General features: G+C 38.3%; 1 protein-coding gene across 3 annotated transcripts in view; it reads right to left on the bottom strand.

Annotated features, from left to right (window-relative positions):
* The window catches only part of ANAPC4 (anaphase promoting complex subunit 4), a 42,190-nt gene that overhangs the window by 17,733 nt on the left and 5,539 nt on the right, over positions 1-18,918 (bottom strand). For 2 of the 3 annotated variants that reach the window (XM_063108027.1, XM_063108029.1), the window contains exons 1-13: positions 16,668-16,929; positions 13,476-13,581; positions 9,048-9,180; positions 7,430-7,504; positions 7,258-7,284; positions 7,120-7,164; positions 6,399-6,483; positions 5,595-5,699; positions 4,126-4,209; positions 2,952-3,038; positions 2,461-2,525; positions 1,494-1,536; positions 1,213-1,289 (exon numbers count right to left, since the gene is read on the bottom strand). In XM_063108027.1, the coding sequence (XP_062964097.1) occupies positions 1,213-1,289; positions 1,494-1,536; positions 2,461-2,525; positions 2,952-3,038; positions 4,126-4,209; positions 5,595-5,699; positions 6,399-6,483; positions 7,120-7,164; positions 7,258-7,284; positions 7,430-7,504; positions 9,048-9,180; positions 13,476-13,581; positions 16,668-16,796 (1,061 nt within the window). In that variant the 5' untranslated portion in view covers positions 16,797-16,929. Of the gene's footprint in view, positions 1-1,212; positions 1,290-1,493; positions 1,537-2,460; positions 2,526-2,951; positions 3,039-4,125; positions 4,210-5,594; positions 5,700-6,398; positions 6,484-7,119; positions 7,165-7,257; positions 7,285-7,429; positions 7,505-9,047; positions 9,181-13,475; positions 13,582-16,667; positions 16,930-18,918 lie in introns of those variants that run through there. The other variant, XM_063108028.1, reaches the window with a different exon arrangement.

Genomic DNA, 18,918 nt, shown 5'->3' with positions numbered 1-18,918 from the left:
TGTTCACCCAATGACCACATATTTAGTACTCATCAAATATTTATGAAGCTCCGACTTAGGGTGAGGCACTATGCTAGGTACTGGGGACGTTAACAATGAATGTAAGGATAGGGTCCTCGTGGTATTAACAGTCTAATGGGGGAGACAGTCACAACCACACATCCATACAGTATACAGTTCCAACTACCATAAAAGTCTTGAAGGAAATGCATGGGGTGTAGATGTGACAGAAGAATCTGATCTAATGCGGGGATTAGCGAAGGCTTATCTGAAAAATGAATTTGAGCTGAGAGTTGAAGAATGCAAGTGAAGAGCAGGGTGGGAGTCTTCCAGAAAGTGAGAGGGATGCCCTGGGGGAGAGACAAAATGTCAAGTTTGAGAAAACGCAAGGTCACCAGTGTGTGTGAGGCAGAGAGGCAGGTATGCTAAAGGCCACGCAAATGCCTCAGCTCTAATAACAATGGGAAGGCACTAGAAGTTTTTAAGTAAAAAAGTAACATGATTAGATTCACTAGGCAAAATACATTCAAGGGACAGAGTGGACTGGAAGAGGTCAACCAGTCCAGAGGGCGGTCCGAGCAAGGTGACGGTGGCTAGGGCCAGGGACTCAACACAAAGGAATTTATTGTCCCACAAAGGAATTTATTGAAATTTAAACCATACATTCAGCATCCACTTGCAGACTGCTTCACTGACACAGCTGTGAACAGCAACAGCAGGAGACTTGAAGATCTAGAAGGATGCTTTGGCTCTGACACTTCGTCACTTTAAGCCAGTCACACCTGTATACTGAATCTGAACTTCACTTTCCTCATGTGTAAAATGAGGATAATGGTAATCAACATCTTACCAAGGTATTAAATGAAAAAATAAATATTATGCTTTTTAATCTGATAAACGTGAATTTCACATCTCAAACAAGGTATATACCCTAGTTCAAAATACACCTCATGGTTGTTTCAGTGAACGAAAAGCCCGGACAGGGTCTACCTGGTAAAAAGACACTGAAAAATTATTTCATAAAACGGAATTACCATTACTGATTCTTTAAATCTTGGGTACACTAAGATTCCCCTCAAATGCCAAGGCAACAATTTTAGCTAGAAAAGGCTCAAAAAGAGAATGCCAGATGATAAAGAAAAGGTTGCAGAAAGAAGACCAATGCCATATACATGTGGATGCAATATCAAAAATTCTACATCACCTTCATACCTCTGTAAGTGACTTATAACCAATTTTTGTATACTGGAATATGATGACTCTATAGACTGGCCAAGCTTTTTTAAGCCCTAATAAAGAGAAGAAAATATATTTAGCATACAATTAGGATTACTATATGCTACTGTAAAGTAAACAAACAAAGAATGTGTTCATAGTCATTTAAATACATAATTTGTAACACCAAGGTCAAGGGTTTGGATCCCCATACCAGGCAGCCATCAAAGAAAACAACAACAACGAAAAGACTAAATACATAGATACTTTAACTGCACCTTTACTGTTAACTGGTTCATCAAGAGGGTCTGAAGTTCAGCACTATAATGAAAAAGAAGGTATTTTTAGTCATTTTTCCATTCAAAGTCAGAATGCATCACTTTAAACTTTTAAATTTCAAAGCAGAAACAAAATTTTGAAACAAAGTAAACAAAAAAAAAATAGCACAACAAAAATTAAGACGTTTTTGTACTCACAAAGGAACAGACAGAGAAAACAGGAAACAATAAAGTCTAGAAACAGACTGAAGTATATCTGAGATACACTGTATAGGGCCAGCCAAAATGCCCATGGCTCACTTGGGAGAGTGTGGTGTTGATAACACCAAGGCCACAGGTTCGGATCCCTATATAGGGATGGCCGGTTAGCTCGCTTGGGAAAGCATGGTGCTGACAACACCAAGTCAAAGGTTAAGATCCCCTTACCAGTCATCTTTTAAAAGAAATAAGTAAAATAAACCAGCACTGCACAAAGTACAGAGAAGATATAACACTCAATAATCATATTGGGCAATTATCTAAATATTTACGGAAAAGAGAAGTTAGTCTTCCACAGCATATAACCAAATAAATCACATCTAGAACATGTAAATGGAATAAAACATAAACCACAAAAAAGCTCTAGAAGAAAATATAGATCAATCATTGAATATTCTTAAGACGGGAAAAGGTTTTTTTAAGAATAACAGCAAAAGCAGATACCATAAAGGAAAAGAATGGTTTGGCTACACAAAAACATAAGCACTTTTATACATTTAAATATGTACACACAAAATGATAACAACTATGTAGGGAAAAAAATAAGTGCATAGGAAAGCCTAGAAAGATATTTGTAAATTTTTTTTTGGTTCTTCTGTAACAGAAATTTTTTTTTTTTGTACCATGAACAAAACTTTTAGAATAAATAATAACTGCAAAAAAAGAAGGAAAGAAGGAAAGGCAAGAACACCTAATCTAAGTTTATCACCTTGCTTTCCCCCACAACAGCAAGTGCATGAATTCATCTTGAACTGATGTAGTTGTGTTTTTTTCCTAGAGAAAATGAAAAAAACTGTGATATATAATTTTTAAATTATAAGCATATTTATTCAAAATTATATGAACATGAATCCCTTTTTTTGCCTCAACTTCCCTCAAATCCATATTTAAATTGATCATCCAAATATCAGTGACTGGAAAACAACCAGTCAGCTACTCCAAGACCTGCCCTTATTCCCCACCTGCTCTACTTCACAATCCTGTCCCCACCTAAACTGTCCAATGGGAAGAGAACACTTTTTGCAAATCTCTCTAAGAAAACAGTTTGAGGTTAGACCAAGCCATTTAAAAGAAATCATGATTTCAGCCTCGGACAAATCATACCAATTTTTCTCATGTACCTCATAAAGCAAATACAGACATTAAGTATTCTTTCAAACTCCCTGTAGTTTCTCTCATAGGAAATTTAAGTTATATTACCTGTACAAACTTGGTGAGGCGAGAATCCATCTGCATCAGAATTTCTTCCCATGCTTCACACATACATGTTAGTGACAAACTTATATACTATTAGCAAATAGAAAAAAATAGTAAAACAGTAAAAAATATTTAGCCAACATGCTAACTAAATATTATGTGTTTCTTATGGTCAAGTGTCTCAAAGAAATCCACAATTTACTTTCAATCATTCTTTTAACTCAGTTAAGCCTGAGAAAAGAGAAGACCATAGCTAACATCTGGTAATCACTTAACTACAAAACATTCAATGATTCTTAGACCTTTACAATAAAACATTAAATTAAGCTTTTATCTGGTAAAACAAATATCCTCAAGCTTTTTATATAAGATATGTTTTCTGTACACTGTCAAAATACTGGTTTGGTGAGGTATTTAATTTTCAAACAGGATCCTTAAAAGATACTGATCTTTAGAAACAAATGACATCAAGTAAAATTAATGACTCTGGTAGAAGGAAAAAAATGGCCACAAATCTTTGCAGTTTCTCCATCTAGATGCAGAGTCAATTCCTCCAACCCCTGAATCTGGGCTGGCTTTGTTTCTCACTTTGACAAACAGACGCAGCAAAAGCAACACTGTTGAGTCCAAGGTCTTAAGTCTCTGCACGCTTCCATTTGCACTCTTGACACCCCTGTCTCCAACACGTGGACAAGCCTGAGCTGGATTGCTAAAGGATGGGGGGTGTGGGGCAGAGACAAAGCCACTATAGCCAAGGGACACATACCAGCTTGTATGATCAAACCTAGTCAAGATTAGCTAAACCTGGCCAACATCCTCAGAACCTCCTGGCTAAGCCTATCCCAAACCACTGACCAAAAGAATTGTGAGCTAATTTGGGGTGGGTTTATTATGAACAAAAGCTAACTCATATGAACTGTTTTTCTACAATACTTTATTTGCAATAAATGAAAATGGTATTTTATTTATGGGATTTTAAAAAATTTACATAATTGTTTTCTTTTGGAGGTGGTAAATAGGTTGGGTGGGAGCAGATTCTCAATTAAATTTCCTTTTCTTCCTTTAATGCACATTATAAAAACAGACAGCGTTATAAAACAAAATTCTGAAGTTTTTATTTATAAAACTTTAGAAGCTTATAGTAAATATTCACATAAAACAAGCTGTAAATAAATACCTGTAAAAGAGCTGAAATGTGAGTAAATTTTCTGGCCATCCGAGTTACTTCAGGTAAGAACGAGTACAATAGATTGGTTTCAAGCTGTAAAATCAAAAGAATAAAGTGAGTCACAGATACACTTGCTTCTTTAAAGATAATCAGTCCTGCCCAGCTTAAAAAAAAAAATCCTATAATTTAGAGAAGAGTCTAGGCCTAACTATCGAACAGAAAGACTATGTCAGAATTCTGCCTCTTTTGAACATGACACTGTTCAGAGACTAACAGATTCAACCTTAAGATTTCCTAACCTGTGCCTAACTGTGCAGAGATCACTCCCTGGGTCACCAATCCTTTCTATGTAGCTAGAATAAATGTAATAACCTATTTAGTAACACTATTACGAGGAAATTAAAAAATGATCACAAATACATGTAAAAATTTAAAGGAAGTAAAAATTCGAAGGGATTAAAGGCTATTGATAAATACAAGGAAAATGTCTATCAATGGCATGTGGGTTATATCTCAAAGTTATCATTGAAAAAAAAAAATCTATTACAAATGTCACAGAAATAGTGAATCATTTTAGTATAGTCCAATTGCAATCCTCATGATCATAGTTTCATAGAACCTTAAGATGAAGAGCAAATGGGAACCACCATTACAGTGAATCTTAAGTCCAGAGTTCTCTGATACTCTGAGTACAAGAGACTGTTGGAAGTCATCATATACACAGCATCTTGCATCTGCTTTGCTCTACTTTTGTTTGAGAGTTCACACGTACTTAGGTTAAGTGGCTGGGATATATAAGATGAGAATTTTGGGAAGATTTCTTGGCAAGGGAAGGCTATGACCTAAACAATCTACAGGAGCCCAAACAGGTTCCTCAATCTACAATACAACCAGCACACAATAAAAAAGGCTTCTCACAATATTAAGTGATCATTCTACACAAGAGGCAACATGACGGTTAAAAGCAAAGACCCTGGAATCACACTGTCTAGCATTACTTTCCAATTCTGTGAAATCAAGAAGTTCTGCACAGTTTCTCTGTGTGACCATGTACTTACAATAAAATAGAGATAATAATATTACCTGCCTATTAGGTTGTTGTGAGAACTCAAATTAACTATTTTGAAGCACTCAGTACTTGGCACATATTAAACAATGAAAAAACATTCCTTTATTATTATTATTAGGGATAGAGTACTAAGAAAATACTTGGCACAAAGTTGAACTGGTAGAGCAACCAACTAATATGGTTACTAATAGACCACCAAAACACTGTATTTATGAAAACTATATTGGAGCATGGGGAAAATAATATGGTATTCACTATAATAACATTCAATATATAAGATTTATAAACTCCAAGTAGATCTGTTTTGTTTTGATGACCATTAGAACACAGGGAGATAGGGACAATAAAAGTCTATAAAACCTGTAAAGTATGTATTTACTCTCTTCTGCTATCAAGTTCCAATACTCACCTGAAAGTATGAAACTTCTGAAGCACCACTGGTAGAAACTTCTGTGACCACTGACAATGATTTCAAATCACTTGATAAACATAATGCAAGACAAGTACCAGCAACCTGTAAAATAGTCAAATCCCCCCCCCAGTATATTTAGTACTACTGCTAGGTTGCATCTGTTGACAATATAGGAAGCAAAAATCAACACAAAGCTTTAAAAAGGAGAAACACATACTCTTGGCTCTTGCCGCATGAATGCAGCAGATGAAGGCAGGTGTCTGCCCATCCTAGTTGCAAGGACACAAAAACAGCTGGTTCCCACACCCCTCCCCACCTCCACCATCAAGGGTCCCAAATCAAGTGCTAGAAAACCAACATATTCCACAGAGCCTATAATATTTTCTACCCCTTTAGAGAATGGTAGCATGAGATGAAAATGCTATGGAGGAGACAGAGACTTAGGAACTATGGCAGGCTCAGTACTAAGCGTAAGGTCACTTCTGATGACATTCTTTACATTCCAGTCACAAATTGTAGCTCTTTTCCATCGCAGACAAGAAAAACATTAAATCAAAATCAACTGTATCATACTATCCTGTTAGAAAAAAAAACTGATTAATTCCACCAATAGCCCCTAATCTTTATGACATTGTATCACTATTATTTTATCTTAGTAAGAAAATTATCCTCTGTACATTTAATTTTTTTTCTCTGTACATTTAAGAACGAATAATTCCAATAATTGAAACTAAAAAAAAAAGAGTGTTTTATTCTTTTTCTGTAGAGACACGATATAGAAAATTTTAAAGAAAAACTTACCCCCGTGACTCGAGCTATTTTGAACATTCCGTAAGCATAAAGCTCAATAAATCCAGAGCTTCCTCCAAGGACAAGAATATTAAGCCTAATTCAAAATAAGGCAACGAGCTGAGAGATGACTGCATTCTTAAACTAAGATATAAATTGTTACCGCTCTCATATAATCTACATGCTAAAGCTCCCCCGCAGGGAGAAATGGAAAAACAAATCTACTTATACTCAATATTCAATCACATCGAAATCATGTTTTTTCAAAAGAATGACATAAATTTCCTCTAGACTAAAAAAAAATCAGTTTACAATAAATTAAGAATACATTATATAAACAACAATTGTATTTATACTTTCAATAACAAAGCAATCCTTTTTCCAGGTAATACAAAGTGCCATCAGTCTTATCATTGCTATGATGCTAAATATATTACGTGAGCTTAAAAAACCTGGATATTGAAGTTTAAATTTTAGAAACTCTAGTATTTCTACTCCTTTTACTCCTTATTAAAATAAACAAAAGTACATTATAATATTACAAAAACTTGACAAAATAAAAGACCATACAATAAAAACAATAGATACTAACACTGTATATTGTTTGGAGGTATTAATATCAACCATAAAAAATACAACAAAGGACTTGCTCTTGAAACTTCTGAAAAATGCTTCAAACATGAAATATCAACTTTAAGAAATTAGACTTATTTAATATATTTGCAAGATTTACCTGACATCTCCCAAGAGCTTAATAATTTCATCAGAATTTTCTTCACTAAAATATAAAAATAAATTGGATCATCTTTCAACTATATTTTTCAAATAATGATAAATTATCTTACTTGAAAATAAAAAAGGCAAATCTTACCTAAATATTTTTGAGGTGTTGCTATAACTAGAGAAAAACAGAGATTAGGATAAAAACACTCTTAATAAAAATATATTTTTAAAAACACGTGAGAAAATTGTCCTAGTGTTAAAAGTTGAGCAAAGAGAAATCTGTAAGATTAATTCCAAAGAAAGAAAACTCTGATACTTACTTTTTTGGCAATGTAGGTAGTTTAGGTAAGAGAAGATTTGATTCATCCTCAGCATTATAAAAGGATGTCAGAACACTAAAAAGGAAGAAGAAAAAAAACAAAGAAAAAAAAACAAGCACCATAAAAACACCAAAGATTTTACTTCTCTTTCCATTCAAAATTTTAATTTTTTCAATAGATGCTGAATTTTATAACATTACCAAGTAAACAGATGACACAAATATAGTACCACTGTAAAGCAGTTACTACAACAATCATCGAGAAATAGAAAAGCAGGTCTTTGTTATTTTTGCAAAAACAAATAAACAACAACAAAAAAACCCTACTCTCTTTACAGTTAGTTGAATATTAATAAACAATTTTCTCAGCATATGAAATGTATTCATATGCATTCAGTATTTAGATACTGACTGAGAATTTATGATTTCTTAACTTTCATCTAAAAACTCACACTAAACATATGAGTACTAAGAGCAATTTTAAAGAACACTGAAATTATTGTACCACATAATTACTGGCTGTACACCTGGAGTTTTGACAGCCCAGCAGGTATAAGGGACTACACCATGCATATTGTAATAGCTTTATTTATCACCTTTTCTTTCTCAATTCTACCTTTAAATAAGATTGGAAATAAATGAGCAAGCAAGTGAAAAAGTGGTGACTTCACAAGTTCTTTTTTTTTTTTTTAATAGTAAGTCGCTGTCCTGAGAGAGCACAGAATCTCCACATAACATTTCTGAACTGTTAGCAGAAATAACAATAAGTAGGGAATACGCTCAGCAGGTAAATGAGCTGGGATAGGAATTCCATGATAGACTCTGTTCTCTGACCCTCTACAATCACTCTGGTTTATCTACGGTTTAACCCCAGTCTACATCCTTGGTATCCAATTCTTTCAGCTCCCCTTAGGAAAGTAAAAATATTACTTGTAATATTCAGGATTTATAAATTCACTTGATATTAATGTAGTGAAAATTAATTAGGAAGAAAATGCTAACGGAAAGAAAATTATCACATCCCCCGCCCCCCCGCCCCGCAAAAAACCAATTTTTTCCCTAGTATTAGCCAAACCCATTGATCCCTTGGGTCGTCTTTACTGCAAGCCTGGTGTATTGCTGTATTGCTTGACTACACAGACTAAGGCAAAATTGTTTTCATGAAACAAGAAAACTATCGGGACCACGGACATTGAAAAACCCCTTCAGCATCAGAACAGAATGCTCCATTTAGCACTTTTCATAGCCTAAGAATATTCACTAAGACAAAAAACAAAGCTTCAGATGGTGAAACAGAAAACAGAACCTCAATATGCTAATCAATAATTTTAATTAATATTACTTGAAAGTATAAATCATTGATGTAAACTTCTAAAAGTTTAAGAAAAATCTTGGCCATTCAGGCATTATTGCTCCAACAAGAAAACGGATTTTTTCCAAAAGGAAAAAAAATAAAAAAGTAACAAAGCATTAAAAAATTTGAACTTGAAAATCTACATCAACGTTTAAATGTAATGTATACCTACTCAACACTCAGATACCTCTAAGTTTCCATTTTGAAAAATGAAAATTTCATGAATGCCTTTTTGTGACTACTGGAGTTTTTCTTTTTTGATTACCTGCTTTCTACAGTCACTTCCATCCAATGCATACAAGAAACAGGAGCTTCCACAGAAAAAGAGTGCAAGCTTTCAGGTTTTTCTACATCACACAAAACAATTTTCTTGGTATCAGCAAGAGCAAAGGCCAAAACTAAAACGAGATAAAAAAAAATTGTCAGAATTGGTGTAACATTCAAGAAAAATAAATGGGCATTTCACTTATTGCCCAGTCTTACTATTTTAAATACATCTTACTCATAGAAATTATTTGACCTAAAAATCCTTCCTTTAAACCACATTGAGATACCATCTAACCCCAGTTAGGATGGCTAAAATCCAAAAGACTATGAACGATAAATGCTGGCGAGGCTGCGGAGAAAAAGGAACTCTCATACATTGTTGGTGGGACTGCAAAATGGTGCAGCCTCTATGGAAAATGGTATGGAGGTTCCTCAAACAATTGCAGATAGATCTACCATACGACCCAGCTATCCCACTGTTGGGAATATACCCAGAGGAATGGAAATCATCAAGTCGAAGGTATACCTGTTTCCCAATGTTTATCGCAGCACTCTTTACAATAGCCAAGAGTTGGAACCAGCCCAAATGCCCATCATCGGATGAGTGGATACGGAAAATGTGGTACATCTACACAATGGAATACTACTCAGCTATAAAAACGAATGAAATACTGCCATTTGCAACAACATGGATGGACCTTGAGAGAATTATATTAAGTGAAACAAGTCAGGCACAGAAAGAGAAATACCACATGTTCTCACTTATTGGTGGGAGCTAAAAATTAATATATAAATTCACACACACACACACACACACACACACAAACCGGGGGGGGGGGGAAGAAGATATAACAACTACAATTATTTGAAGTTGATACGACAAGCAAACAGAAAGGACATTGTTGGGGGGGAGGGGGGAGGGAGAAGGGAGGGAGGTTTTGGTGATGGGGAGCAATAATCAGCCACAATGTATATCGACAAAATAAAATTAAAAAAAAAAAAATAATAAAATAAAATAAAATAGAAAAAAAAAAAAATCCTTCCTTTAAGTAATACTTTAAAAACTAAAGAGATCTTTGCATACAGTTACATTATTATCTAAGCTTTTGCTTTTCTTTTCAATTAAAAAATATTTTAACATTTACTTGTACACACTTGTGGGGTAAAGTATGTTATTTCAGTACATGCATATACTGCACAATGATTCACTTAGGGTAGATAGCATAGTTTTGTACCCATAAGTCCACCTCTAAGTTTATTTTCAAGTGCTTGTACTTCTTGAGCAATCTACTTTCTCAAGTATTATATGAGGGTACTTCAAACAGTTCATGAAAAAAATCGTTAAAAGCTAATACAAATCTTTCACAAAGTTTTTAAAGTACCTCATACTTAACATCTTACACATCAAAGTCTCTAGACTGAAACCCTGCTGTCAAACAGAAAATACAGAATGGGTCTCAACTAATAAACAATTATATCTTATCACTAAGACATACTGTCCCATAAACATGTGTAAAAGGTAAGTGATTCTATCTGCTTTGTTCTTAGAAGTCTTTTTATTTCCCTTTTATGTTTCTAACCCATAATGAGAAACAAGGCCATCAAATATTGATGAATCTTCTTCCTTTGATCTGGCTGAATTATTTAGCATAGTTTCTCTACAGAAGTCATTAACCATAACATCTTCCTAACATAGAAAGAGGGTAATGAGTTTCACTGCATACCACTACATCCAAATCTGTTGGAGGTGATGCAATCCTAGCCAGCCTTTCTCAAAAACAATTTAAAATGACCTTGAAATGATCATTATCTAACAAAAATATAGTTAACTGTCCAAAAACATGAGACATATTTTTTTAATGATAAACACCTCTATTTAAGTACATTTTAACACACACCAACTTTCATGATTTATCTTTGAGATCCTGTGTTTTAGGTGAATAATGCAAGATCTCAAGGTGCTACTTATGAAAGTCCTCTAATTTTACACATATTCTACATGTCCAAGAGGGTCTTCAAAAAATTCATGGAAAATGCATATTATTAAAAAAATTACGAATGGCTTGCAAAGTCTTCTTGCACCAAAATAAACTCGTACTAATTTGTCATATAACATGTGTGAACAGGATCTAGTTTGAGGCACTAAGAAGGATAAGGCATCATTATGAAAAGAACCCCATTCAGAGCAACATGAATTCTGTTAAAACTGAAGCAAGAACAAACTTCAAACTTGTGGTGAAGCTTGGGTGGAAGAATGGTGAAATCCCTGATGCTTTACAAAAAGTTTGTGGAGAAAATGCCCCAAAGAAATCAGCAGTTTACAATCGGATAACTCGCTTCAGAAGAGACAAAATGATGCTGAAGATGAAGCTCGCAGTGGCAGATCATCCACGTCTATTTGCAAGAAAAAATTAAACTTGTTTGTGCCCTAAGTGAGGAGGACTGACGATTAACAGTAGAAACAACAGACAACACCACAGACATCTCCATTGGTTCAGCTTACACAACTCTAACTAAAAAATTACAGTTGAGCAAACTTTCCACTTGGGTGCCCAGAGCAGAGAAGAGCAGAGCTTTCAAGCGAAATTTTTAAAAAGTAGGATCAAGATCCTGAAGCATTTCCTTGAAGAACTGTAACCCGAGATGAAACACGGCTTTACCAGTACAATCCTGAAAACAAAGCACAATCAAAGCCATGGCTACCAAGAGATGGAAGTGGTCCAGTCAAATCAAAAGAGGACAGTCAAGAGCAAAGGTTATGGTTTTGGGTCGCTCAAGGCATTTTGCTTGTTGACTTTCTGGAGGGTCAAAGAATGATAACATCTGCTTATTAGGAGAGTGTGTGTTGAAAGTTAGCCAAAGCTTTAGCAAAAAATGCCTGGAAAATCTTCAACAGAGTCCTTCTCCACCACAACAATGCTCCTGCTCATTCCTCTCTTCAAGCAAGGGCAATTTTGTGAGAATTTGATAGGAAATCATTCAGTATTCACCTCACAGTCCTGATTTGGCTTCTTCTGACTTCTTTTTGTTTCCTAATCTTAAAATATCTTTAAAGGTTACCCATTTTTCTTCAGTTAATAATGTAAAAAAGACTGCATTGACATGATTAAATTCCTAGGACACTCAATTCTTTAGGGATGGACTAAATAGCTGGTATTATTGCTTATAAAAGTGTTTTGAACTTGATGGAGCATATGTTGAGAAATAATGCCTATTTTTTATTTTTTTAGTTCCATTTTTCCACAAACTTTTTGAAGTCCCCCATATTCTCAGACAAATGTTTACAGAATGAGCATAGTATTTTAAAAGCATTCCTGGAAATTCTCCTTCTGTGAATTAATCTAAGGAGCTAATCACACAAAGTTTTTCCCAGTGTTCAGCATGTTTATACAACATTACTTATAAAAGCCAAAAACTGGAAACTAAATGTCTACCCAAAAGGGGATGGATTTAGTAAACTGCAATATATAAATACAGTGAATTAGCAGCCATTTAACATTGATGTGGTAAATCTATCCACACTGACAAGTGAGCCAAAAAAAGAAAAAAAGAAAAAAACCACATAACAAAATAGCATGCATTAAGCAAACTTCTTTTGATAAAACTGTACATAAACATACCAATCTCTCCATGTACATATTTTATCAGGAAATGTTGGAAAAGTGTTTATCAATATAGAAATCACTATCTCAGGGAATTTTTAAGCACTCATTTATATTTATCTAGAAAAAAATAAGCAATGAGAAGTACATATCATTTTAGAAAAACAATTTGCTTTTTTCTTAAAGCACCAATGATATAAGTGAACTTTAAAACTATATGATTTTCAGCATTTTACTGTACTGACTGCTTGTGTACAAAAGCTCAAATAACAACTGTTATTATAAAAACAACACATGGAAGAAGAGAGTTCAGTCATTTAGAGCCATAATGAGCTACCACATAAAGGGCACCAGTAGGAGAAAGATCATACAGAAATCGAAGGAATGAGGTGAGAGCTCATAGTCCCCCAGGAGAGGCAACATACATGCATGGAGAGAATATTTATGAGACACACATTGAGTGCTAATACATTTTTGAGAGAAAAAGGCCATGATGGAATTGAACTGACTGGTGAGTGGCAGGTGGTGCTTGGGCCAAATGGTACAGGAAAAGATGACAATGGAAAGAACAAAACCAAAGTATTTTGTATATTCCATCAGATTTCACTTCAGAGCTATCTTTGCCGGAAAGCCAGATTTCACGCAAGAGAGATCTTTGCCAGTTTCTATAAAAAAATTTTAAAGCATTCTAAAAAAAAGTTCCCAAACTAGCATTTATAATTCTAAAGCATACTAAGAATAATAAATTCTTTCCGAAAATAGGCTTTCTTTACATAATACTCTTTATGAAAATAAAAATATATTTGCTATAATATTATTATTACGTTTGCCATCTGGCCTCCAAGCCAGACAGGTCACCTCCTTTCCTGTATTTTCATTTGGTGGAAAACTCCAAACTCGATGAAAACTTGCAAGTCGATGAAGTAAAACCTAAGACAAAACAGATATAATGGCAGAAAATTAAAAATCCATTTCCAAAAATAAAACAAATCTAGATTCCCACTACAAAATGTTTAAAAATTATCATTTCTTGAGTATAATATTCAGCTATCAGAAGAACAGAGGAAGACAACAGTGTCTGAATACACATAAGCATCTTGAAAGAAATGGGTGAAACAGGAAGGTCTAATTTAACCTTGTTTCCTATACATTTTCCTATCTTTTATATCAACAAGACTTACCTTTTAGAAAGGAATAAGAAGGATTTCCAAGAAGACAACAAAAAAAATTAAAAACACAACCAACACTAGAAAGGTAGATGTAATAAGTCAAACACCACTAAACTTGGAATCAGACAACTTGGCATCTAATTTCAGTCCTGTCACTTATTAGCCATGGATCTTTTTTCTTAAAGCACCAATCATTCTAAATTTCCATTTCCACACCAGTAAATTCCCACCTTTGAGGGTCAAAGTGATGCCCCAGAGGTTCCTTGTGCTTCAAAAATAAGTTTGTCCATACTCCAGCTTCTATACAACCATCAAAAATAAGGAAGAGGCCTCAGAACTGCATGTGTCCTGAAAAGAGCCCTCTCCACCTCCTCTGTCCCCACACTCACAGCCTCACCACCCCTCCCTGTCTTATCTCACAGCTCAGAGGGCCCTTCACTCCTGGACAGGTTGGTCACCACAGGGAACCCAGGCCTCCTAAGGAAGCACTCATCTCCTGGGCTTGACCCTCTCTTTCTGAAATCATCTCCACCATTCCTTACTCCTGAAACTCTCCCTCTGTGTCCTCTGAGATCATCTTCAGATGACATCATGATCCCCTGTATCTTCATTCTTTTCTCTGAACCGTGCCTCTCACCTGAGGATGCTGCTTCCCTGCAGCATCCTCAGGTGGTGGCCGTCTTGTACTCCCCCGTACTACCACTAACAGACTAGGAGATGAAGTAGGTGTTGCCTTGATGCTCGATGCCATTTCTGGATGATCCGCTCACTTTGAATCACATGCAACCAAGACCATACCACCCAGCTATCCCTCTTAATTGCAGTCACCAACAGATCCCTAGACCATGCCCTTCATTCACTGAACATTTGGACTCCTGGCTTGCTCATGCCTTCCAACACTACTCATTGTCACTCCTGGTGATTTCAAGAGCTACGATGTCCGGGCTTTTCCATTCTCAACTACCTCTCCTCCAATAACCACATCTCCTCCCTCATCTCAGCCACTCCCAGGGTCACACCCTTGGCTTGGTCATTACCAAAACCTGCAATGCTGCCATACTCTCAGCTTCAAACTTCTCACTTTCCATTCACTGCTTCTATCTTTCCAGCTCACCTCTACTAAGACCCAGCTCCAATTTTTCACCCTCACCAGGGCATACAATCCATTGATTCTACCACCTATTCATTGTCCCCCACCCCACACATGCCCTCACTTACCTCCTGCATCAGGTTAGACTCCAAGGTTCATCATTACCATCACTCCCCTTGCACATAACTTCAACACTCTTACATCTCTCTTGCTTTGTCATACTTGCAAAACAACAATCCTGTTTAAACCCAGCCGCGCCTTCACCACACAACCAAACAGAAAGAAGAGACGCACAACCACACTCACTAGATTCCCTCAAACTATGACACCACTAACCCTGTGTGGCTCTTAATAGTGACTGGCAATCCTATTAGGTTTCCCTCGTCCATCTGCATTCTCAGCTTTTTCATACATTTTCTTTCTCCTCAAAATTCCAGTATTTTCTTCCCATCCTAACTATGAGACAACGTCCTTGCTTTTTCCTTCACTGAGAAAATGGAAGCAACGGTGTCCACTATCACACCTATCCATCTGATTGCACTGATGCCCATAGTCTCGATCTTCCCTCCTACTGCCATGGATGGATGGACTATCTGCACTGACAAAGCCATGACAGAGTTCCAAAGAACACTGGCAAAGGAGAGAGTCCAGAAGATTTCACGGAGCACCCTAAGAAACTAGACATCAATACCCTGGTGACGGACGGGGTCATGGCACACAACAAGTGGTACAGTTTTGCAGGCTGCTAAGATTTCTTTACCACCTACTCTCCAAACTTGGCTGCACAAAACACAACTCTAACTAGACCACTAGGAGAACTGCCAAAGGAAGAAAGACACACAAGTGAAGGTCTCCTTACAAAATGGCTGCCAGATAAAAAGAACTCTCAGTAGGAAGCTGGGTATAATCAGGTCATCCTTGACGAGCATAACATAATGTGAACTGGAAATGCTAACTGACAACAGTCATGCACATTCTGTCCGGAAACCAGTGAAGCATCACTTCCTCTTTCAACTTAAAATATTTTTAATGGAAAGTGGCCATCCAACCCAGGGTTGGACAACAGAACGTAGATCCTTAATCATCTTATGTGGCAGCTTCATGCATGCACGTGTGCAGCTGAAGTATGACAATTCATCTTTCTTCTGCTACTAAATTGTCAGCAAACTTTGGGCAGGGTCTGTGGGTCCACCACTATGTCTAACTCATGAGTGGCACATACTGGACTTTTAAAAAGACAAATAAAGGGCCGCCCCGTGGCGCACTCGGGAGAGTACAGCGCTTGGGAGCGCAGCGGCGATCCCGCCGCAGGTTCGGATCCTATATAGGAATGGCCGGTGCGCTCACTGGCTGGGCGCGGTGCGGACGACACCAAGCCAAGGGTTGAGATCCCCTTACCGGTCACAAAAAAGACAAAAAAAAAAAAAAAAAAAAAAAAGACAAATAAAAATGAACGAAGGATACCTGGAAATGCAGGATTGTGTGATTGCGTTAAGTTGTGTGAAAACTGTTGCTTAAGCCATAAAATACCCCAAACGGGCAGATAAATTATGTTTCGTATATATGTTCCTCTACACTTTCTCTTTCACAGCTGTCCTGGGAGGCAGGGGCGGGTAGACAGGTGGTCAGCCATGTCCGCAGAAGGGGAAACTGAGGCTCGGGCAGGCTGTGGCCCGCACGAGCAGGGTCAGGCTCCGTGTTCTCGGGCCCACCGCGGGCAGAGCCCGCCCAGGCGGGCTCCCCGCCGGCTCACTTACCTCGCCCGCTGTGTTGGCCAAAGCGATGAGATCCCGCTTGGGCGACCAGACCAGGAAGATGATCTCCTGGGGCAGCTGCTTCTCTCCCACCACCCGGAACGACGGGAAACAGGTCGGAAAACGCAACATGGGGGCGGCCCTGCAAAGACACCCCAGTCGGAGACCGGCAGTAGCCCCCGGCCAGCTGGCCCCCCGCGGGGACCCCGGCCACGGCGACACCTGCGAGAGTCCTTCCCGCCGGCCAGCTCGCCCCACCTGCCTCCTGCCCCCCCCCGCCGCGCAATGCTCTCCAGGCACTTCCGGCGCCGAGATTTCCTCGCGAGAGGACGGCGGCGGCGCGGGGTGGGGCTGCATCCAGCTGCAAACGGGAGCGCCGGGCGTCGGGTTTGCGGAAGGCAGGGCGCGCGCGGGGCGGGGCGGGCGCGCGCGGGGGGGGGGAGCGGGGCGGGCGCGCGCGCGGGGGGCGGGGCTGCATCCAGCAGAGGACCGGAGCGCCGGGCGCCGGGTCCGCGTGGGGCGGGGCGCTCCCCCTGCGACCGCACGCCGGTGTTTGGGTGAGGTGTGCATACACGTGTGTGCGCACGCTTGCAGATCTTTTCCGTTTGCCCGAAAGTTGGCTGCTGTGGGCCAGGGGACAGGTTCAGTGGGGAAAGGAATGTAAACTTTATGTCCTGATCAGCCGGAGCCTCCTTCGACAGTCTCTGGGCAAGTAGTTTTGTCTTGGTTACTGCGAATTTTAAAAATGCCCCTGTCCAGGCAGCCCTCCAGACCAATTGAAAGAGAATTAACAATGGGTGGGACCCAGAATTTACTCGTGTTAAAACTCTTTAGGTGATTCCAGTTTGCAGCCAAGGTGGCGTGGGGGGGGTGGGGAGAGAGGTGCTGCTTTAACACCTTTCTGACATAGGCAAATACTTTGATTCCTCGCCCCATTTGGGCCTCATAATTTGTTGGTAATAGTAGCCCCACTGTAATAAATGAGGACCGTGGTCTCCCCCAGGATTTATCCTATGCTATCTGAGCATTTACTATGTGAAAGAATGTGGGGCTACACAAATGCATGGGGACATGGGCTCTGCCCAAAAGGCTCACAGGCCGGCCTGGCAGACGTCATGTAAATCAGAACCCATTTGATGCTCCTTCATATAAATTTAAATGTTTTAACATGTTCAGTTCCCACAGGTATGATCGGGCCTAAAAGAATGTGACTACTAGTATCATCCTGGAATTCTTAGACTTAAATCTATGGTAGAAAGCCACCTACCCTTTACTCCTGTTGGTCAAAGGAGAAAGAGGTGTAAGGACCTTCAGCTTTCAGCAAGCCCCATCTTCTTGCCATCTATCTGGATCTAGTCCCTCAGCAACAACTATTCGAGTAGCTCTTCTGTGCCAGTAACTTCTTTCTTTTAACCGACTTGATGCCTACCCTGCTCCCTCTCAACCCTTTCCTTTGCTGCACATAACTTAGCATGTCCCCAAATTCTTCCAGAGTCAACGTTTCTAAGGTGGAAATTGACTTGCCTTTGTTTTTTGTATGTATTTTCAGGTGTTATATATTATTTGGGAGTGATAATAATAGATAATCTGGATGATGGGGGTCCAGTATCTATCCACTTAGACTTCTTATGAAAACTGAATGCCCATTTTTCTGGAACTTATCCTGAATATGAACCCTCATACAACACTCATGTTCACAGAGGTATAAACACAGTGCTACAAAGAACAGAAGAGAGTATAACCATGAGCACACTAAATCTTCAAAGAAAAGTATGACTTTCCTAGAAAGCATTACAGCACAGAAAACAGCATAGGTGTGGAGTACCAGGTGTGGGCAGTGTCACCTCTTCCAGGGTGACGGAGACACAAAGGATTACTGAAAGCCCATTTCTTCAGAGCAGTGAGAGGCCCGAAAGGGTTATTAATTCCAGAACCTTCAAGAGAGAAACATTCCTTGGAAAATAACCCGGAATCAGGTTTTCTCTCAGTATTTATTGTCCAGGCAAGAAAGTTACAGAAAAGGAACACAGGTGGTTACAAAAAGAACAGTAAGATAATTGTCATGGCAATACTTAGTTCCCTAAGAAACTTAAAGAAACAACTGAAGACTTTCCCATCATTAGGTTTAGCTGCACCAAGGATATCTGCCCTTAGAGCAAGCATTTTTGCTGTTACAATTTTTTTTATCTACAACAGAGACTTCAGTCCTGGGAAAATTTTCTGCTTTTTCCCAAGCTTAACATTTCTATGTGCA

Source organism: Cynocephalus volans, chromosome 9, assembly GCF_027409185.1.
Source record: "Cynocephalus volans isolate mCynVol1 chromosome 9, mCynVol1.pri, whole genome shotgun sequence".
Lineage (NCBI taxonomy): Eukaryota > Metazoa > Chordata > Mammalia > Dermoptera > Cynocephalidae > Cynocephalus > Cynocephalus volans.
This window is presented reverse-complemented; position numbering and strand designations above follow the sequence as displayed.